Source organism: Populus euphratica, unplaced genomic scaffold, assembly GCF_000495115.2.
Source record: "Populus euphratica unplaced genomic scaffold, PopEup_1.0 scaffold339.1, whole genome shotgun sequence".
Taxonomy (NCBI): Eukaryota; Viridiplantae; Streptophyta; class Magnoliopsida; order Malpighiales; family Salicaceae; genus Populus; species Populus euphratica.
This window is the reverse complement of record NW_011500231.1, coordinates 224,444-246,236: the sequence shown is the minus strand read 5'-3', so window position 1 is coordinate 246,236 and position 21,793 is coordinate 224,444. Positions and strand designations below refer to the sequence as shown.

Genomic DNA, 21,793 nt, shown 5'->3' with positions numbered 1-21,793 from the left:
AACTTGATTTGTTGTTAACATAAGTTATAATCATAAATGTCTGCCGAGATTTACAAGCATTAGCATTAATCGAATAAGATAACTAATATAATCATGTTAACAATTTATAATCTCATTGGAACCTCCTTTGTGTATGGTTTCTAATTGAATAATAAGAGTTTATACTATGTTTGTTTGACATACCATTAGTAGATCCTTTAACCTTGATATTTGTTATTATCATTGTTTAATCATTATATTAATCTTCTATTTCGAAGTCCTCATCAACTTTTTCTTTATTATTATTACTACCACCACTACCACTACTATTACTATTACTATTGTTGTTGTTGTTGTTGTGTTATTGTTATCTATAATTTATATAATTAACCTCCCTGTGGTTCGACCCCGATCTTGCGAGTTATTTATTACTTCGACACTCCTGCACTTGGGAGAAGACATCAATCTTTTAGTCATGTCAGTACTAATCAATTACAATGAAAAGATGTGTTCCTAATGCAGCTTAGAGTAAAGACTAATACAAAAAGGTATACAATATGAAGTATTATATGCTCTCGTTAAAGATAATTGTGAAGACTTTCCAATACATGTAGAGAATTAAAATGAAAGATATTATATAGGTATTTAATTAAGGAGGTGCAACTACCTATGATAAAAGGCAGTCACTTATAATAAAAGGTGAAGACACTTTGGTTTAAAAATGTGAATATAGTTGATACGATCAAAAGATTAATGTCTTCTTCCAAGTGTAGGAGTGTCAAAGTAATAAATAACCCGGCAAGACTTAGATCGAACCATAGGGAGGTTAATTGTATAAATTATAAACAATACAACAACAATAGTAGTAGTAGTAGTAGTAGTAGTAGTAGTAGTAATAATAATAATAATAATAAAGAAAAAGAAAAAGAAGAAGTTGATGAGAACTTTGAGATGGAAGATTAATGTGAGGATCAAACAATGACAAAAACAAATGTTAATGTTATAGGATCCACTAATAGGATTTCAAACAAGTATAATATAAACTCTTTTTATTACTCAACTGGAAACCACACATAAAGGAGGTTCCAATTGAATTATAAATGGTTAACATGATTACATTAATTATCTTATTCAAATAATGCTAATGCTTGTAAATGTTGTCAGGCATTCATGATTATAACTTATGTTAACAACAAATCAAGTTCCTTTCATAGCACAAGTGTCGGTTACACCATACGATTGGGTCAAGAAAGTGACTAATTGTTTAGCGAGTGGCAACATCTTGACTTGGTGACAATCCTTATCTTCTTATTTGCCAAAAAAGTCATCGATAACGTCTAAATTTGAACCAACCTCACCATGAAAGTTCTAGGAAATTTTCTTAACTTTCTAGAAGGAAAAAAATTAAAGTCATTTGAACTTCTAAAACTCGAGATATGGGCTGAACACTGAACAGTGTCTAGGCTGCAGGACAGATTCAGACTTCTACATTGTTGCTAAGATTTGGACTTTCAAATAGCAAAATTAAGTCTTGCCTTCCTATGAAAGTTTTAGGCATATGTCTTAGCTATCCATCCATATAGAGCAAACCCAAACCCAAGTTCTATAGCTCCAGATATGACCCAATAACTGAATAGTGTTCCAGTTTGGACTGAACCAGCATCTCTTTTCTAAGCTTCACTCTCTCTTTGTCTTCTCAAATTTAGTAATTGAACTCATCAACTAATCCTTTGATTTATTTGATAGGCTTGCATTTAAGATGAACATTTACCATAAATTAAGGGTATCTTATACTATCAAACTTGTTATTATAAAACATGTTTTAGTTAAGGAGTTATTAATACTTCAAGTGCAAAATGATGGTATAAGACCTTGAAAAAAATACACTTTTAAGTACTAATCAATAGTCATAATCATTCTGTTTGAAAGAGTTTAGGCACTTTAATGAAAGGTGTAAAAACTTTATATGATTAGTAGCACTAATCTCTCCCGTAATATACATGGTGCTAGAGAGTGTTAGATACTTTGAAGCATTCTAGAGAAATGAGGATACACTGGTTCTATAATAAAGACAAAGACACCTTAGTGAGTAGATGTAAGGTCCATAACTTGAGGCCAAATTAGATCGCCTTAGAGCTAATTTTATGGTTAGATATAAGTGAACGTGTGTATGGATTGTCAATATAGTGGATATTATGAGTGTAAAGACAAGTGTAAATTACATTTTCATGAGCTTTCCCATGATAAAAATGGAGAGCTAGTTGGAATCTTGAACAAAGATCAGATGACTTATGGATAATCAAGATGCAATTCCTATGGTGGAACAAAGAGAAACTAAAACTCTTGGATAAACAAACTCTTAAAAAGAGTGGTGAGCTTATAACTGCATTGTGATACATAGTGATTGTCACACTCAAAAATAGATATTTTTGTTTGAGAGGATATTGTAAGATGAAATGCTTATTTCATCATTCCAGATAGAGAATGATTACAAATCTCGATGAGGGAATGTAGTATGTTCTGGAAACAAACATGAACACTTTTCAAATGTGGCATGGTAGGTTGTCAGGTTATAATAATCTATTGGTTTAGTGATTTTAGTGATGGAATTATTTTGCAAGTACATGTAAATTTGGACAAGACACTCTTATAATGATATGTTTAGAAGAGATGCAAGATGCAAACATGTGTTGAAGCGGAAAAGAGGATGATTACCTATATGAACGACAAATAGGGTGGTTATTGGGTTATTGCCATTCACATACAATGAAATCTTTCCGAGTCCAAAAACAAGGTTGGGGAGAGTCAATGAAAGTTGCATAAAAAATGAGTTGGAAGAAGCTTGAAACAACACCATCTACGGTTAACAAGTTTGGTAACCATTAATATTGAATTCAATTTTGCTACATGTTGAAGTCTAAGAAAGTTGCAACTAAAGTTGTTATAAAAAGTTAGAAAGGTGTCATTTTAGCCTATAAATAAACCCAAGCGAAGAGAGCGAAGAAGAGCCAAAGAGCCAATTATTAGGAGAAAATAGAGGTAAATAGATTTAAAGAAGGCATCAATAGTGGCTGCAACTACAACACTACATAGAGAGAAAATGTGTGAGATTGAGAGTTAAGTTGATGTTCCTCCTTTTTCATTGATTGCAAGATGTTGTTCTCTCTCTATATAATAACATTGGTTGTTTTGTGGATGTAGATAGGTTTTTGAATCACATTAAATTATTGTGTTAAACTATTGTGTTCCATCTTCAAACAATTAAGAGATCAATAGTCCTAACACATGATGTAAGTGTGACGAGGGTAGTTTATTCAAAATCCTAGATAAATTCATATGAATTCTATAATGAGAATTCTATAGTACTTGATGTTTGCACTAGAAAAACGGTTGATGTTCTCGTTACATCAACATGCTAGAATTTATGGGTATATTGACTTGGATTGGAGTGCTAAAGGGAAAAGGCAGCAAATTATATCATAATATCTTACTTTCATTAGAGTAAATTACAAAATGTGATGATTTTATCTGGTGTGAAGCTTGATTATATTACAATGGTTAAGGGTGTTTGTGAGTTGTCATGGCTAAAATATGTAATGAAACAATCAGGTTATCCATCTGATTCTATTATGAAGTTATAATGTAAGAATCAATTAGTGATTAAGATTGTTAAAAATTTAGTTCAACATGATCAAATTAAGCACATGAAAATTAATCGTAATTTTATTTATAAGAAATTGGAAAATAAAAATTATTAACATTCAGCATATAAAGACCAAAGACTAGTAGATATCCTAACAAAAGTAGTTTCAAGTTAAGTTTTCAATGACACACTTATCAAGTGAGCATTAAGGATACAAAGAGATCAATTTGAGAGAGAGTGTTTGCATGAGTCAGGGTCTTGATTTAGTTTCATGTTATATATAGGAATTAAAGTTCTTCCTTTATTAAAATTTCCTTTGTTGTTTTCATTACGGATTATTGTACATAGATATGTACAACTCAATTAAGGAATAGAATTAGAATTGATTTTCACCCTAAATACTTTCACTTGAGCTGGTTTATTCTAATTTCTGTTTTTTTTTCTGTCTTTTTTTATGAATATATTCAAATTCTTCTAAAACACAAAGCATGCACGTATGGATTTTCTGCATTTCAATACAGGAAACATGGAGGCCTAGCTAGAAGAGCATGAGCCAGAGAGGTAACTATAAAAGTTCTCATCCTAATCCTAATCATGATATTAAAGAAAACTCGATGACATCTTCTCTGCCAACTCGGAAAATGCTTGAGCTCTAAATTGCAAATGGACGAGACTGAATGAGTATTGTGGAATGCTCATAGATCATAAACCTAAAGAGAGATTAGTTAATGGATGGCATGACATGTTTGCAACGCTTGTAATTAAGAATAGCCGCTTTGGACCTTTTTAATGATCTGATCTATTGGCAAGTCTTATCAGTCATTCTTGATTTCCCAAAAAAACAACAACATGGTAGCTAGCAAAAACACGATAAACTGACGAATTGATCGCTGTCAGCTCCGGTAAAGATTATATTGCAGTGTTATCAGTAGACCCTGCAAGAATCCCACCATGCCAGTGGTTTCCCTTGAGATGTTTACAGTTGACACAGGATCTCAAAACGTTTACAGCTGATTTGCAGCGTTGCGTGTGCAATCAATCAATGACAAGCAAATTAAAGTAGCATGATCTGTGAAAGATGATAATATTAATTTCTGTAAATCCAAAAATGGACCTTCTCCTTATATAAGAGAAATTAAGAATGAAGTTTTTTCAACTACAATTAAGCACCTATCGACAAGGTGGTGGGAATTGGTAGCCAGCATAGTTGACCTTTGCATTCGTACACGTAGAAGTGAAAGGCAGCTTTTTTTGCCCATAGTACTTCAAATTGATGTTTGAAAAGTAGAGTTTTTCGCAAGGAACAGTCTTGCTGCACATGAGATCGACTCCAACTGCTGACGCGGAGGTTCCTCTGATATTTATGTATCGAACATCACTTATCTTTACCCTTGATGGCTGCAAGAACAAAATACAAAGATGAAACTGTTCATTGATCTCCAGGTAGTTGTGGAGGATAAAAGCAGCCTTGTTAAAATAATTAAAACATGGTATTTTTAAGCAAAAACATTTTTTACCGTAATCAAACACTATCTAAGTCGAAGGAAACTAACCGAGTTGCTTTTTGATCCATAGGTCTGATCAATAATAATGGGGCGTTTAACGTTGTCCATGATAATATCCTGGAAAAGAATGTTTGAAGCCTGGCTTGGTGGTGATCCTCCCCATGTTTTGATTCTAACTCCATTGTCAGCGTTCCTTAGTGTGCAGTTTGTCACGACGACTCCTCTCACGTCCTTTTCATCAGGGTACTTGCCAAGGCTACCAACACTGTTATATATATATATATATATATGTATGTAAGTTACAAACAAGGAAAGGTCCTTAGGAGCATATGTAGCAAAATTGCTTCCTCCTAGTATATTTGTTACAAACAAGGAAAGCTCCTTAGGAGCATATGTAGCAAAATTGCTTCCTCCTAGTATATTTGTTACAAACAAGGAAAGCTCCTTAGGAGCGTATGTAGCAAAATTGCTTCCCCCTAGCATATTCATAAAATAAATAAAGAACGTACGTGTTTCCTGAAACTTTCAACAGAGACTTACCTGAAGCCATGTCCAGGCCCACAAGTAACCTTTTTAATGCTGACATCGGTGCTTCCTTGAATTATAGCAACGCAATCATCACCGGTGCTGATAACACTTCTGGATACTTTCACTACACTGGATTGGCTTATATGGATTCCATCGGTATTGGGGCTCATCGCAGGAGCTGTTATATGAAGATGTTTTGCCCTGATGTTCTGGGACAGAACGATGGATATGTGGAAACCCATGGGATTAACAGAGGTGATCTGTCTTATAATCCCATTGACTACATGATTGAATTTTATAGACTGCGCCACAAATAATTAAAACAAAAAAAAGGAAAGAAGAATCATTATTAAATTGAAATCAATCGCATATTCTCTAATTAGTAATTAGCAAGTGCATGCATGTCAAGATAATTTTGTTGCTTACACTTGGGAACCTGGAACCACCGTCGTTGTATTTCCAGACAGCATTGCCTTGGCCATCAACAGTGCCTGTACCAGTAACCAGCAAGCCGTTGATCTTTTCAAACAAGATCCAGAAATCTTCTTCGTACATGCTAGGGTCTGCTACAGCTTTCAGTGTTCCTGCAATTTGAACCTTAATGGGAACTGGACCTAGGCATGGCCCCTGGAAGATAGTTGCCCCTATCAAGAAGGTTGCCCTGGGGATAAGCAGCCTTGCCGTTCCCCTATAATTGCACGCAGCCCTCCATGCACGAATGAAAGACTGCGAAGGCCAAACCCACAATCTAATCAATTTCATCAAAATTTCTTGGTGAGAAAAATCAAGGGAAAGTTAAGATATATAAGCCACAAATTATAAGAGCTTAAAAACCCTTATCAAATGTGGATTTGTTTTAACAGATGATTACAGCCATTGCCATGCTTCAATTTCAATGTTCCATGTTCATCTTGAAAAGCTTCGAACTTTTATTTTATGAACATGCATATATAGCATCCAAAGTATCAAAGTCCTTACTAATGCACTGTCCTGTTTTCCTCCAGGTTTTGCTCCATACTGTAACACGTTGAAGACCTTTTCATTCGGGTCTCTTCTAGGAGCGATCCGGCGAGGTGCTCTTAGGGCGGCACGAACGCGGCGTCCCAGACCCTTCGCCTCACAAGAGGCTGCTAATAAGCACAAGATGAGGAGGGCATTTGCCAAATATTTCATTGTAATAGTCGCCCTTGTATGTTTCTCCTTCTCTACAAACTAAAAAGCCTCGTTAGGAGGCGAGGCTTCTCCGATGTAACTGCGGCAAGCTCTCTTTCCATTCCTCCTCCTTTATACCATGATTTTAGCAAATCAGACAGGTAGAGGCACACGCTTTCTATAGGCTGTCCAACTCACATTGATAAATTCTGGCCTGGCGATGAGGAAGGCATTCATTTTTAGAGCTTATTTTCCATAGATTTAGGAGCAATGATCTGCCCCTTGAAAGTTGGCTCCTCCTTCTCTTCAATAGCACTCTAGCCACCTTCACCACCAGCATCGCACCAAGCAATTACAAGACATTAATAATATTTCTGGATATTCTGACTAAATCCCGGAAGCCATGGCAAAATACATATCAAGAGCATGATGGTATGTTCATTCGGTCAATGACAATATAACCTTTTCTATTTCTGATTACCTGAAGCTAACCAACCACCGTTTACTATAAACGTCAAATTGCTGGAATCGTTGCCAGTAAAATATATAATTTAAACTTACATTAAAAAATAAGCATCCACGTGTTTAGAAATTATCAATCTCAAATTCTAATCAATACAATATTAAAAAATAAATAAATAAATCAAAGTAAAAATCATATTTAAAAAAAAAACAAAAAAAAATCAAACACCAAAGCATAGCTAGGATATTTGTACGAGAAAATTTATCCACATAAAAAAAATAAAACAAAATATTAATTCAAGATCCCTATCAACAAAACATAAAAACAAATTGAAAAAAAAAAAGACCAGTATATATATATATATATCATTTTCTTAATTGGGTATTAACGACATGTCGGGTCTAGAGAGTTACTTTTTGACTTCTTCTTCCCTTTCATTTCCTCTCTCCAACAATAAAAGGTCACAAGTCCAGTGTACTCCTCCAAGACGATCGCCGTTTGACATTGCTCCGATAAAGAGAAGACCGATCTTGATCGTAATGGCATCACCGTCAGCAGGCATACAAAAGCTACTTCATGTAGGAACCAAGATCGTTGCCGTTGGCCGTAACTACGCCGCTCACGCCAAAGAACTTGGCAACGCCGTCCCCAGGGTTTTTCTCTAATCATCAAATTAACCACTCGATAATCAATATTATATATGTATATGTAATTTGAAATATCTGCAATGGATAGGAACCGGTGTTGTTTATGAAACCGACGTCATCTTATTTGGAAAACGGAGGTACGATCGAGATTCCACAACCGTTGGAGTCGTTGCATCATGAAGTCGAGCTTGCTGTTGTTATTGGCCAGAAAGCTCGTGATGTGCCTGAATCAACTGCCATGGATTATGTTGGAGGTTGATGTTTTTCTTGTAAATATTATTTTTTTAAGTTGGATTTTTATTGTCTGAAAATTTAAAATAGAAGAAGTAACTTTTATTTTTGTTTAAGGGTATGCGCTTGCATTGGATATGACTGCTAGGGAAATACAAGCTACTGCTAAGGTAAAAATAAGTACATAAAAAAGATTGTGTTTTAATCTGTAGTGATTGTAACAAGAAAATGTTATTACATACTCTTTTTTTACTCTTTTTTTCTTTCGTTGTATAATTGTATGGAGAAATGAGGAGAGCATAATTGTTTTTTGTGGGAGGAAGTTGCCGGATGTAGCGAAAGTGAATGTAAATGTGAAGCAAGGATGTTTGCGTTGGACTATGTGTGCAACGCTGGAAAATATATGAATGTGAGATTGTTGTTTAAGAAGTGTATGTTTCCACGTATTGATTGTGTTGCTGTGTACTCTCGATCTCTGTCGTTTAATGTTGAGTGCAGTAATGGGCAATTTAAATTGACGTCATTAATGGCTTTTTCTTTGTATTGTTTGTCAGTCTGCAGGGCTCCCGTGGACTGTGGCTAAAGGGCAAGACACATTCACGCCTATCAGTTCTGTTGTAAGAAATGAATTGGACTTCGTTCTCTTTTATTGCTTCCCTGTCTGATTATAACCATGTTGATAAACAATTTTTTTCAAATATTGAGGTTTAATCCTTACACCCAGCCGATAATTGTGAGTTATTAACAACTAACCAAGAAAGATGGGGCGACGAGGAAGTTATGCAAGTTACCTTTAAATCACTGTTGCTGTCCCATTTGTAGTAGTTGTGAATGCTGCACTCATTGAAGCTTAGATATTCATAATCATCAAACTTGTCCGTGTAGTCATATATGTTTTTACCAGCAGCCATTTTCTTTTTTGCTAAAAGGAAGAATACTAAGATTTTCCATCTATCTAGGGTTTTCTACCCTTACTGTGAATAAGTTAATCAGTATGTCATTGATCTTGATCACATGCTCAACTTTCAAAAACTTTGTGCAGCTTTCCAAGTCAAATGTGCCTGACCCTGACAACTTGGAACTATGGTTAAAGGTATCAAAATCATCGTTTTGCTTGCTCCATTTTGAAGGTTTCTTCTCAAATGTTGTTATTCGGATTCATCAGAGGTCAAATGGATCTGTTTCACTGTAGGTAGATGGAGAAATACGCCAGAAAGGTTCCACCAAAGATATGATCTTTAAAATCCCATTTCTCATTAGCCACATCAGTTCTATCATGACACTCTTTGAAGGAGATGTTATACTAACAGGTATCATGGGATACTTTTTTCTGTTTCTGTGGTTTTGTATTTTGTAAGAGGATTCCTTTGCTCTTAGTCAAATGCTAATCAAAGATGCTTGAGATGTGTTAATCATCACGGCTGTGGCAAGTTCTTACATAGATGTTGTTTCTTATTCTCAGTATTCACACAGTAATTATAGACCCTTTGGATATATCTATCATTTACTGTTTGTAAAGGCAAATTGTGTCAGTGAGGTATCCATGTGAGAAGGAATCGTTTTATTTTAAAATGAGGTTTCATTGGACTATATGAACACTGCTAGCAGCCTTCTGGCTCAGCGTTTGTCTTCTGACCTTTATATGAGATCTATTCTGCATATGTGTGAAAGGAGAGATTTTTAGTACATACTATGACCTTTATATGAGATCTATTCTGCATATGCAAGTGTGAGAGGAGAGATTTTTAGTACATACAACTGAGTATTGGATAATTTCTCATGGCCATCCCTTGTGGGAATTTTGAGATGTCTTCCTAGTGTGATCAAATATAGGATCTTGTCATTTGAAGTCTTGAATAATTTGCCTTTTTATCTTTTTTTATGCAGGCACCCCACAAGGTGTTGGCCCTGTAAAAATAGGTCAAAAAATAACAGCTGGTATAACAGATCTTATCGATGTGCACTTCAATGTTGAGAAACGCAAAAGGCCAGGAAGTAGTTGAGCATCCTCACATCCCATCTAGTGGCACGAAACATCAGTAAGGGGGCGTTTGGTCCTAGGATATTTAAGATTGTACGGAGAAAGTGATTCGAGAGGCCAAGTATTTTTATGTATGGTTGAATTCTTGGGAATCTCAAATGCCCTAGGACGCGGGAAATGTGATTCTCTTCTAAAATAAGCAGAGCTGGAGATGTCAGCTTTCAATTTTTTAACTTAAATGCATCCAAACTTTATGTTAAATTGCCTAGCATGTTTTTTTTTTCTACTCCAATAATAACCCAGTTTAGGTCACTAGATTGTATTAATTTTCTATGAAATCATAATATATATGCTATGTATTGTGTTGATAATTATATTATTCTACTTGAGAGCTATAGTTTTATAAAATCAAATTAACTATTGAATTTATTTAAATGTTTTAGTTTTAGACTTGAGTAACGTGTTAAGCATTAAGAAAGACAATTGAATATCTTATGATTAAATTATATAGTTTAATTTTCAAAGATGAAATGATAGATTTACTCGTATTCTCCACATTTTTTTTTTCTATTTAACTTCACACAACAAAGATACATTGATTAAAAATTTTTATTTTCAACTAAATAGAAATATCACATTCTCAACAGTCACATCTTGCAAAAAACATTTAATAGTAAAAGCTTCTGAAGTATCTTTTTTCTAAACACAAAGTTGTTTTAAAAGATTTCTTTTTTAAAAAAATAAACGGTTAAATAGAACATCACTCATATTGGAACCAGATAAACTAGATCACAGGTTAATTCATCAAGTCGATTGGATATGTTACGGTCAACTCTCAACCTAGTTTGACATCAAACCCAACCAGGAGCTAGGTCCTCTGTTTATAAATCACTGGTTTAACTCAACAATATTTCTTGAAGGCACTCTAGTTACTGTGCCTTTATTTTGGGGCACCTAAAGAGCTAAAATGCGAGGCGCCTCCAGCAAGCGCATAGAGTTTCATGTGTGCAGTGTTCCACGAACACTTGAGCCTGAGTGAATCAATACTGAATACATAAATGATGCAGAAAATGAAATGGCCCTGTGAAGAAATATGTCACATCGCAGCATGCTTGTGCTTTGAGCAATCAATTCACCAGTTAAATGTTGGGTACGAAGCAACCACACACATGATTTATTTTGAGCGCATATGTAAATTACAGCAACCATTACAGTAGTAACTCACCACAAGAACATCCCATTCAAATAATCAAAACCCCACAGGAGTATGCACGCTTTGAACATATGAATGCACACACTTGAATTCTTCATCTCTTCAGCAAAGACAACAGAAGGGAAATCAAGCAAGTAAACTAGAACTTTCTAAAGAAGTCGTAAATGTGCTTACTGATCTCTTCAGGTTTCTCTTCATTGATAAAATGACCCACACCTTCCATTACAACTAGGTCCTGTAGAAATGGAACGTCTCTTTTGAACCCGCCCTTGGCTAAATAATCCTTGGCACCGAGAGAATTATAGGTGAGGTCCTGATCACCCACGATAAATTTGACCGGAACTTTTATTTGAGCTCCGGTCCATGGTGCAGTAAGTTCCCAGTAAACTAGAACTTTCTAAAGAAGTCGTAAATGTGCTTACTGATCTCTTCAGGTTTCTCTTCATTGATAAAATGACCCACACCTTCCATTACAACTAGGTCCTGTAGAAATGGAACGTCTCTTTTGAACCCGCCCTTGGCTAAATAATCCTTGGCACCGAGAGAATTATAGGTGAGGTCCTGATCACCCACGATAAATTTGACCGGAACTTTTATTTGAGCTCCGGTCCATGGTGCAGTAAGTTCCCAGTTCCTGCAACATGGAAGGTAAGAGGAATTAGGGGGAAAAAAAAATGAAGCAGGAATGATGACGGGGAAAAATGGAAATAAAACTTGTACATGATCAGGTAAGCAACAAAAGCAAAGGTCTTCATTTCAAGAGCTATATAGCATCTGAAACACTTGGAAATATTAAGACTCCTGGGTATGGATTTCAATTCAATCTCTTAATGAAAGATAATAAAGTCCCTCTGTCCTGATCAATACGCAACAGCGATGTAAAAGTAACAAAAACCCCAAAATACAACAGAGGTTGGAGACACATCTAAATTTCCAGGCTACAGGAAATTTTTAATCTGCATTACCAGGAAAGACCAACAAACTGAACAAACATGGATGAAAGTCATACCGGTCAAGATTTCGGTAATAGTTCAATCCTCCAGTAAAGCCTTTCTGCTCAAACTTGCTGGTGTAGTACTTGACATCTTCTTCAGCCAACCAAGAGGGTAAGACAACTGGAGTGTCCAGAGGCTTTCCATTAAAACCTTGGCCTTTAGGTAAAAAGATAGGAGCTGGAGTGCGGTAGGTTAAGAATTCCTTGAGAACTTTCTCTGTGCCTATCTCTGCAAACTCAGCTTCAATCTCTCCAGGCTCCTACAAAAACAATCAAGCAGTTCCTCAATTAAAATGGGCTTTGTACATCATTATAAGAAGCCAATTATGATAAACTATACAAGAACAAGATTAAAAACTTTCTCAAGTGTGCCCAAGAACAGTTAGATAACAAAGTTGTCTGATGCCATGAATGATTATTTAAGCTTCAGCTAAAATTATACTGTTAGATAATCATTTCAGCTAGAACAGCTGGTCAAATTTGTAGCTACTAGCTAATTACTACCAAAAAGCCCAATCTAATCCATCCCAATCAAATAATCACTGTAAATAGTAAACAAAAGATAAAATAGATGATAATCCAGTTCCTATACTACATAAAGGGTCGAAGATTCATTAGCATAACAATCAAAAGTCTAAAACTTGATGATTAAACACTTCATATAACAAAAGAAAAGATAGGTCATTTCAAATAAACAACTGTAAATGCCTGATCTTTTCATACCTGTCAAATGATCCCTTCAAATAGTAAACATACCTATAAAATCTGCTAACATAATCCACGTAATCCAGAAAAGGCGAAAGATTTGCTAGAACAAGTTTACAATTTGACATCACAAAACAGCATGCAGTCAAGTAACTTTGATTCTGAAAATCAAGAACCCATCATTAAAATAACAATAAAACAACCTGGAATCTGATAATATAATAATCGTCACCATAAACAGCCTTCAAAGTCGCAATAACTTTCCTACTGGGATTCCTTGGATTAAACAAAACACTCAAGTTAACCATAGCTTTAACTCTATCCGGTCTAAACAAAGACAAATGCCAAGCTATCAAAGCACCCCAATCATGTCCCACAACAAAAACACCCTCTTGATTCGGAGCTACGACATCAAGCAAACCAATCAAATCACCAACCACGTGGAGAACAGTGTAACTTGTAACCTCAGCAGGCGCATCCGTGTCACCATAGCCTCTCAAGTCCGGTGCCACAGCTCTGTAGCCAAGTGAGGATAGAGCCTCAATCTGGTGTCTCCAGGAATACCATAGCTGAGGGAATCCATGGATGAAGAGAATAACTGGGGCATTCTCTGGACCTTTGATTGCTACATGAATATTAATGCCATTAACATTAATAGTTCTGTGTTCTATGGAGGAGGCCATGGTTCCTGTGCTTGTGTTCAGAGTTGTGGGTTGGGGTTTTTAAGGCTTTGCAAGATGACAGTTTAAACTTTAAAGTAGTTTGGTGAGACGATGCCTAGGAAACATTAAATAAATAAATAAATAAATAAAAACCCCACAAACGATGGTAGCAATGTTACTAGGATATGAAGTCAATTTAACGTATGAGGTTATCAGGAATTCCAATTAAAAGATTAACATTGAAAATGATTTTCTTATTTCGATATTTTATTTATTTTTCTAATTATATTGTATATAATAAAGAAACTAAATCATGAATTAATATGTAAAATCTAAAAATACCAAATTAAAGTAATGATGGGAATTAGACTCCATCATGCTTGAATTTGTAGGGTTTATTTTTTTTTCAATTAGTAATAAATATGTACAAATATTATGAAATTAGACTCAAAATATATACATTTACATCATACACATATGCTAGTAGAATATTTGTATTTTTTAAAATATAATATATAATATTTATAATCTTTTCATTTAAAATATGTATACATGTATGTTAATTTTATTTTATGTTGAAAAATAATAGCACTTAGATAATGAAAACACTAAACTTTATAGATAGAAACAAATTTCTAAATTTATCGATGAATATAATTTAATAAATTATTATTTTAAATACTAATTTTTTAAAATAAAATAAGGATAAAATTCTTTTTAATAGCTCAATCCTTGAAGTATAATCAGTCTCAAGCTTTTTCTTGGTGGGTGACGATCAGAGCGAGTGGAGAGGAAAAGGGATAAGGAACATTGCATTATTGAATTGAACGTGACACACGAGGGAGTCCAAAAGTCCATTTTGGTCCTTTCATATTTCTTAATGTGTCGATTTGGTATCATTTGTGTTTTTTTTATTTTTACGTGCTCTAAAAAGAGAATCCAAGTCAACAGATTACAAAGCATTATGTGCAAAGCGTTAATTTTAATGGAAACAATTTACAGGCAAGTATGTTAAAAAAATACAAATAAAAAAAATTCATTTTTTGTATTTACATAAGAACACGATTATAAAAAATATGTTATAGACTTTGTTCTTTCGTTTCTCTTGACAAGAAGAAGGGGCTATATTTTGGGATCCTCTGTCAGGCCTTTTAATTTGGATCGTTGCTTTCTTTTTGGATTGATGTGTGTGTTTTTATCTTTTAAGTTCTTTCGATTCGGCCCATATACGCACTGCAAATTGGATTAATTTTTTTCAATGGTAATATATATATATATATATATATATATATATTAATGAGTTTTCAATGTGTTTTCTAGCATTAAGAAAAATTTTAATTATAAAATAAAAATCTGATTTAGGTTAACTTGATTTCTTGATTGGAATAAGAAAATATCATATATGTTTCTATTTCTTAATTCAAATTTGACCTTGAATGATTTGTATTAGATGATATAAATGAAGTTAAATGGCAAGTAATTAAATGAAATTATCAGCTTTAGAATTGAGGGAAATGTCGTAATTGTTGAATTCAATGATTTATATTAGGTAAAAAATAAGAAATAAAAAGGGTTAATTTTTATCATGTGGATATAACTATTTAATTTAAATTTAATAATTCAAATTCAAGATTATATTTTTTTATGATTTTTTTTTAATTTCATTATTTCACGTGTCCTTTAAAATTTGTTATTTTTATTTTTTTTTTCTTAGTATTTGATTATTGTGAAAGTGAATTAATAAAGTTAATTCAGATTGACTAAAAACTTTTTTAATATATTTTTAATTGAACTTTAGTTTTTTTTACAATGTCATCCTTTTAAAAAAAAAATTATTTTTATCTCATATCATAAGTTATTGGTTCATCAAATTACTCCGAGCTTATTTGAATTGGCTTAGTGAAGGAGGTAAAAATAAAATTATGCATTTTTCCCCTCATTTTTATTTTTTTATTTTTGTAATTTTATCTTTAAAATTTGCTTGATTTTTAAATTATCTTCATTTACTATTTTAGTTTGTTTTTTATAAAATTATCAAAATCTCAAATAAATATCATTTTACATTTGGTTTATGATTGTTTTTATGAGTATTTATTTTTATTATTATATAATTAAATAAAATATATTTTAAAAAAATAGTCAAACCTAGTAAAATCTATTAATTAAATCATAAATTCAACAAATAACACCATGAATAAAATATTAAAAGAAAAGTTATCTTGATTTTTTTAAAAATATAACAATACCATGTTGTGTTGTCGGATGCTTGTACAATTTTGCAGGCTTTCTATTTTGGATAGACGCAAAACCATGAAAAATTTGCATTCATTGTTAATATATTTTTTATTTGAAAACAAAATTTTAATTATAAACTCAAAATTTATTTTACATGAAGTAGGTTTTTTTGAAAATATCTGATTATAACATCTTTAATTAACTTAATCGAACCCAACATATTCCGGCAAACTAGTGACATAGATTATGGTGTTGACATCGTCTAGTAACATTGTTTTTGTAAGACACTTTTTCTAATTATATAATAAAAATATATGTTGTTAAAAAAAAATATGATAAAATGTTTAAAAAAATTAATGATAAGTTGTAAACCAAACCTGCTAATATTATAAAAATATTGTTATACTCTTATTAAAAAACAAAGTAAAAAATAAATGATATCTAATAAAATAACATTTAAAATATATTCTTAATTGATTTTGAGAGTTTAATAAATTAATATATTTTAAATTAATTAATTAATTGTAAAAAATATAAAAATAAATAAATTAAAAATAAAAACTGGTTAAACATGTAAGCTTGACCTAAATTAAAATGCTCAGGAGCGCTAGAGCTTTATTTATTTATTATTATTATTTTAATTAAATAGGTAGTAGATTACTTATAATGGTAAATAACTTGTCACCTGATTTTGCTCAAACTTCAATAACTACTACTATAAGTAGAAAATCGAGGGTAAGGTTTTTTCTCTAAAATCCTTATTTTAATTCATTTTCATTCAAAAACATATCAAACATGCCCTATAAACTAACAAGCTGCCCTACAATTGCAAAATTCCTCAAAATAACTAAAAACATTAATTAAATTTCAAAAATCAAAACTTGATATATCGATCTTATCATATTTAGAGAGAAAAATCATCACTATCAAACTTCTCTAATAAAAGAGAACCTTTTAATACCAAACTTAATAATTTTGATGGTTAAAATTATAACAATTAACAACTTCCTCTCTTTATTATTATTTTTTGATGAGTTTTTCTCTCCTCTCTCAAACATATAAATTAAAAAATAAATAAAATAAAAAATTTTATTAATAAAAATTGATGTGAATTTGGATTCAGCCATATTTTTTTTTTTATGTTTTATATTTTAGTTTTTTATCTTTTAATGTGGTATTTTTACCATAATTTCAGCTAATTAGACTATACAAAGGTTATATGAAAAAAATCAAAACTAAAAATAAAATAAAATAAGCAAGTGTTTCGTTATACATAGAAATAGTAGCACACATCTTAGTTGTTTTAGTTTTTGTTATAATTTTATACAAGTAGATGACACAATAATCAAAACAGTAATAATTTCTTAAATTATTGTTGGATTTGGATATGGATGAAGTTGTCCATGATCAGTAATTTCATGTTCAAAAACCAATTTAAGAAAAGTTAAAACTCTAATGAATTTTTTTTATAACTTTATTTAGTTTGATGTGTCAAGTTATCAATACGGTATATAATATAAATTAAATTTTAAATTAAATCAAATAAAAATTAATTTAATTAAACCCAATTAACTAAATAAATTTATACATAACTGGATTAAAACTTAATTGAGACTTGTTTTGAATTGAATAAGTATTTTATATTTATATTATTGACGTGGGTTCACTATCAATGAATGGTAGAAAAGTGTTTTTGTTTTTTTTTCATTTGTGATTTAACCAAACTCACGATCCTCTTTTGACAAGGTAGCTTGTAATGAACCTCACACCCCCAAACAAATTAAATCACCCGTGGTTGCCCTTTCGATAAAAATCCCAAACAATACAGAGCTATTATTCACTCTCCATAGGTTTAAAAAGGTTTTTGCAAGAAAAATTAATGGAGTTGGTTACTCTTGGACTAATAATACTCAGCTATGTTACTATAATTATGTACATGGACAGATTAAAATACAAGGATCTGATAATTAAATTTTAAGGATACAGAATGAAAAATATAAGATATGATGGAGAAAATATAAAAATTCAACCACCTTTGAGAAGCCATTACTTTTTTTTATCTTTTTTATTTATTTTTTATGGGAAGGCCAATGGTTTTGGACTATATAATTGAAATAATCATTTCTTATCTTATTTATTTTTTAATGTTTGAACTCGAGGTTAAATTTTTAGAGCTTGTTTGTTTTGAAATTTCAAAATCACTATTGAAAATATTTAAAAAAATTTATTTTCTTTAAATTAATTTTTTTATGATTTTAAATTGTTTTAATGTATTAATGTTAAAAATAAAAATAATACTATTTTAAGATATTTATAAAATAAAAATATTTTAAAAAATAATTATTACCAAAATACCTTCACTATTAATAAATATCCCAAACATTAATTGTTAGGCTACCCTTAAAGGACACGAATTGGACTAAGCTGGAAGAGGTAAAGTAATTGCTATTCCTGATTATTCTTGTGAATATTAAAAATAAAGATATAAAAATAAATTTATTAATGGAAGAAAAAGTTAAGCTTTTAAACTAAAAATGGTGTTCATCTGTATAAATCCTAATACAAGTAGCAAGGAGACCCTCACCCCTGAACAAAAATGTTGCTCGTATTTTCAAACAATATATATATATATATATATAATGTTTGATAGTGTAGTTATTATTATTTTTTAAAGTATTTTTTATTTAAAAATATATTAAAAATATATTTTTAATTTTTTAAAAATTAATTTTGATATTAGTGCATAAAAATAATTTAAAAACACTAAAAAAATATTAATTTAAAAATAAAATAAAATTTAATTTAATTTTTTAAAAAATACAAAAATAAATAATAATATATACCACAGCAGAGTAGTTGCGAGAAGCTTGAGCTCAACCTGTGGTTCTTGAAGGCATGGCTCGCAATGTCTAACTACTCTCACAGCTCATGAGCGCCGATGAGGGAAAATGCTTCGATCAAACTTGTCCGTCCTTGGTCGAACCGTCTTCCCTGCTGCAATCTTGCTTGGTAAGCCTCTCGCTGACTCGACAGATTTAAGGGCTTACATATTGAAAGGAAGAGGAGAAGCAGTGTGAATCTCCAAACTGAAGGATCCACAAAATGAATGGCCGTGGAAAGATTTATATCATAGCGTGCATTATGCTCTGAGCAAACAATGCAGGATTTGATTTGAGGCTTATGAAAATTACAAGGACCAGTTCCTTGACTCGCCAGGATGATGCTTGAGAAATAAATGCAAGCTCTTACACAAACAAAGGCATCCATAGACATTGTTTCAATGCATGGTTTTGCACCGCCGTGCCGAACATGCTCTAACTCTCCAGCAAAGACAGCAGGAGGAGAACGAAGAAGCAAACTCGAACTTTTTAAAGAAACCATAAATGTGCTTATTGATCTCATCCGCCTTCTCTTGATTGAGGAAATGCCCTAGTCCTCCCATTACGACTAGTTACTCCAAAAATCAAGCATTGATTTAATATTTTTTTATATAAAAAATTAAAAAAAAATTAAAAACAAGAAATATAGGTAATTTGCTTATCTTCTAAGATCTGATGAAAAAGTTAACCGCACCCCCCCGGAGTCTTGCATCCGGCACTGGCTCTTAGCTGACAGTAGACCTTCTTTGCATTAATTATTGATAGTATTTTAATTTATGTCATTTGCTTATCTTCTAAGATCTTATGACGGAAAAGAGATTTTGTTTCATATATAAAAAAGCTTCGATTAGTCACTTTAAAATTAGTAGAATTAACTTTTTCACAGTAAAAGAAATTAAAAAATATTACCCTCTCGTTTTAACGACTAGACTCCCTCTTTTTAGAAGAAAGATTATATTTTTCTGTGACTAATAAAACCTTGTCTCATTTTTTTTTATAGAAAAACTTATGTTTTTGTTTAAATGCATGTCATTTATGTATCAATAGATTTTTGTAATAAATTACATGCATACGAATAAATAGAAGCAATATATTTTGCTTGATTTTTTTTCTAGTACCAAAATAAAATAGGATTGAATGAAATTTTGAGTAACTTCTTCTTAATCAAATGCCCTAGGACGCGGGAAATGTGATTCTCTCTTCTAAAATAAGCTTTCAGCCTTTTAACTTATTAAATGCATCCACACTCTATGTTACATTGCCTAGCATGTTTTATTTTTTTCTACTCCAATAATAACCCAGTTTAGGTCACTAGTTTATATTAATTTTCTATGAAATCACAATATATATGTTATGTAACGTGTTGATAAATATATTATTCTACTTGATAGCTATAATTTTATAAAATTAAATTAACTATTGAATTTACTTTAATGTTTTAGTTTTAGACTTGACAAATGTGATAAGCATTAAGAAAGACAATTAAATATCTTATGATTACATTATATTGTTTAATTTTCAAAGATAAAATGGTAAATTTACTCATATTCTCCACATTTTTTTCTATTTAACTTAACACAAATACATTGATTAAAATTTTTATTTTCAACTAAATAGAAATATCACATTCTCAACAATCACATCTTCCAAAAACATTAAACTCAACTAGTCCTGATTTGATAAATCACTACTTGAATGCTGATTTTTGATTTTTTTAGTTTTTTTATTATTAATATGGATATTTAATTTAGCTTGCATATAACTCGATAAATTTTACAGATTTTGAAATTAATAATTAAATAAATCTTTAATGATTTTAAATCTTTAATGATTATGAAAGAACTCGAATATGTGATCATTGGAAATCAAAGTCTGAGTAGCTTAGCTACCCTCATGTATTTCAGGATTTATAACAATAGATGAAAGTCCTTGCAATTACTTGAAGGCACTCTAGTTAATGTGCCTTTATTTTGTGCACCTAAAAAGCTAAAATGCAAGTGCATAGAGTTTCATGGGTGCAGTGTTCCACAGGTGAGCCTGAGTGAATCAATGCTGAATAAATGATACAGAGAATGAAAATGGCCCTGTGAGGAAATGTTACATCACAGCATGCTTGTGCTTTGAGCAATAAATTCCTCGAGGCTACTCAAAGCACCAGTTAAATGTTGGGCACGAAACAATCACAAGCATGATTTATTTTTAGTGCATATGGAAATTACAGCAACCATTACAGTAACTCAACACAAGAACATCTCATTCAAATAATCAAAACCCCACAGGAGCATGCAAGCTTTGAACATACGAATGCACACACTTGAATTCTTTATCTCTTCAGAAAAGACAACAGAAGGGAAACCAAGCAAGCGAACTAGACTTTTGAAAGAAGTCGTAAATGTGCTTACTGACCTCTTCAGGTTTCTCTTCATTGATAAAATGACCCACACCTTCCATTACAACTAGATCCTGTAGAAATGGAACGTCTCTTTTGAACCCGCCCTTGGCTATATAATCCTTGGCACCGAGAGAATTATAGGTGAGGTCCTGATCACCCACGATAAACTTGACTGGAACTTTTATTTGAGCTCCAGTCCATGGTGCGGTAAGTTCCCAGTTCCTGCAACACGGAAGGTAGGAGGAATTAGGAAAAAAAATGAAGCAGTAATGATGATGGGGAAAAATGGAAATAAAACTTGTACACCGTTCAGGAAAGCAACAAAAGCAGAGGTCTTCATTTCAAGAGCTATATAGCATGCTGAAACACTTGGAAATATTAAGACTCCTGGGTATGGATTTCAATTCAATCTCTTAATGAAAGATAATAAAGTCCCTCTGTCCTGATCAATACGCAACAGTGACGTAAAAGTAATGAAAACCGCAAAATACAACGAGAGGTTGGATGTTGGTGGGAGAAACCACTTGTGGTGGCTTTGAAACACTCAGAGGGGATAAAACACACTCTTTTATTTCAAGAACAAA

General features: G+C 32.1%; 4 protein-coding genes and 1 long non-coding RNA gene across 5 annotated transcripts in view; 1 reads left to right on the top strand and 4 right to left on the bottom strand.

Moving 5' to 3' along the window:
* Window positions 1–4,712: 4,712 nt before the first annotated feature.
* On the bottom strand, window positions 4,713–7,114 carry LOC105112448 (exopolygalacturonase-like). Its single transcript, XM_011008153.1, has 5 exons — window positions 6,634–7,114; window positions 6,082–6,381; window positions 5,668–5,957; window positions 5,176–5,392; window positions 4,713–5,020 (listed from the first exon to the last, which is right to left on the bottom strand). The coding sequence occupies exons 1-5, from the start codon at window positions 6,826–6,828 to the stop codon at window positions 4,793–4,795; spliced, it is 1,230 nt and encodes a 409-aa protein (XP_011006455.1). The 5' UTR covers window positions 6,829–7,114; the 3' UTR covers window positions 4,713–4,792.
* Window positions 7,115–7,625: 511 nt separating this feature from the next.
* On the top strand, window positions 7,626–10,439 carry LOC105112444 (Fumarylacetoacetate (FAA) hydrolase family). The gene is made up of 7 exons (XM_011008150.1): window positions 7,626–7,923; window positions 8,006–8,171; window positions 8,266–8,318; window positions 8,703–8,765; window positions 9,191–9,241; window positions 9,341–9,458; window positions 10,036–10,439. The coding sequence occupies exons 1-7, from the start codon at window positions 7,663–7,665 to the stop codon at window positions 10,149–10,151; spliced, it is 828 nt and encodes a 275-aa protein (XP_011006452.1). The 5' UTR covers window positions 7,626–7,662; the 3' UTR covers window positions 10,152–10,439.
* Window positions 9,498–10,038, bottom strand: LOC105112443 (uncharacterized). Its single transcript, XR_839756.1, has 2 exons — window positions 9,846–10,038; window positions 9,498–9,784 (listed from the first exon to the last, which is right to left on the bottom strand). It is a non-coding gene; the product is annotated as an uncharacterized LOC105112443 (long non-coding RNA).
* Window positions 10,440–11,225: 786 nt separating the features above from the next.
* Window positions 11,226–13,834, bottom strand: LOC105112441 (bifunctional epoxide hydrolase 2-like). The gene is made up of 3 exons (XM_011008148.1): window positions 13,245–13,834; window positions 12,352–12,596; window positions 11,226–11,976 (listed from the first exon to the last, which is right to left on the bottom strand). The coding sequence occupies exons 1-3, from the start codon at window positions 13,722–13,724 to the stop codon at window positions 11,730–11,732; spliced, it is 972 nt and encodes a 323-aa protein (XP_011006450.1). The 5' UTR covers window positions 13,725–13,834; the 3' UTR covers window positions 11,226–11,729.
* LOC105112447 (bifunctional epoxide hydrolase 2-like) overlaps window positions 11,239–21,793 on the bottom strand; it is a 17,066-nt gene continuing 6,511 nt past the window's right edge. Inside the window, exons 3-4 of the mRNA XM_011008152.1 lie at window positions 20,982–21,506; window positions 11,239–11,274 (exon numbers count right to left, since the gene is read on the bottom strand). Of these exons, the coding sequence (XP_011006454.1) occupies window positions 21,149–21,506 (358 nt within the window). The 3' untranslated portion in view covers window positions 11,239–11,274; window positions 20,982–21,148. The remainder of the gene's footprint in view (window positions 11,275–20,981; window positions 21,507–21,793) is intronic.

Bases quoted from the DNA above. Each gene is read 5' to 3' on its own strand.
- LOC105112448 (XM_011008153.1), bottom strand. From the start codon at position 6,828: ATGAAATATTTGGCAAATGCCCTCCTCATCTTGTGCTTATTAGCAGCC. The intron at 5,393-5,667 runs GTAAGTCTCTGT...TATATATAACAG, and splicing joins GGGCCTGGACATGGCTTCAG to TGTTGGTAGCCTTGGCAAGT. The intron at 5,021-5,175 runs GTTAGTTTCCTT...TTGTTCTTGCAG, and splicing joins ATGGATCAAAAAGCAACTCG to CCATCAAGGGTAAAGATAAG.
- LOC105112441 (XM_011008148.1), bottom strand. From the start codon at position 13,724: ATGGCCTCCTCCATAGAACACAGAACTATTAATGTTAATGGCATTAAT. The intron at 12,597-13,244 runs GTTGTTTTATTG...TTGTTTTTGTAG, and splicing joins ATTATATTATCAGATTCCAG to GAGCCTGGAGAGATTGAAGC. The intron at 11,977-12,351 runs GTATGACTTTCA...TCCATGTTGCAG, and splicing joins TATTACCGAAATCTTGACCG to GAACTGGGAACTTACTGCAC.
- LOC105112444 (XM_011008150.1), top strand. From the start codon at position 7,663: ATGTCGGGTCTAGAGAGTTACTTTTTGACTTCTTCTTCCCTTTCATTT. The intron at 8,766-9,190 runs GTAAGAAATGAA...AACTTTGTGCAG, and splicing joins TCACGCCTATCAGTTCTGTT to CTTTCCAAGTCAAATGTGCC. The intron at 9,242-9,340 runs GTATCAAAATCA...GTTTCACTGTAG, and splicing joins ACTTGGAACTATGGTTAAAG to GTAGATGGAGAAATACGCCA.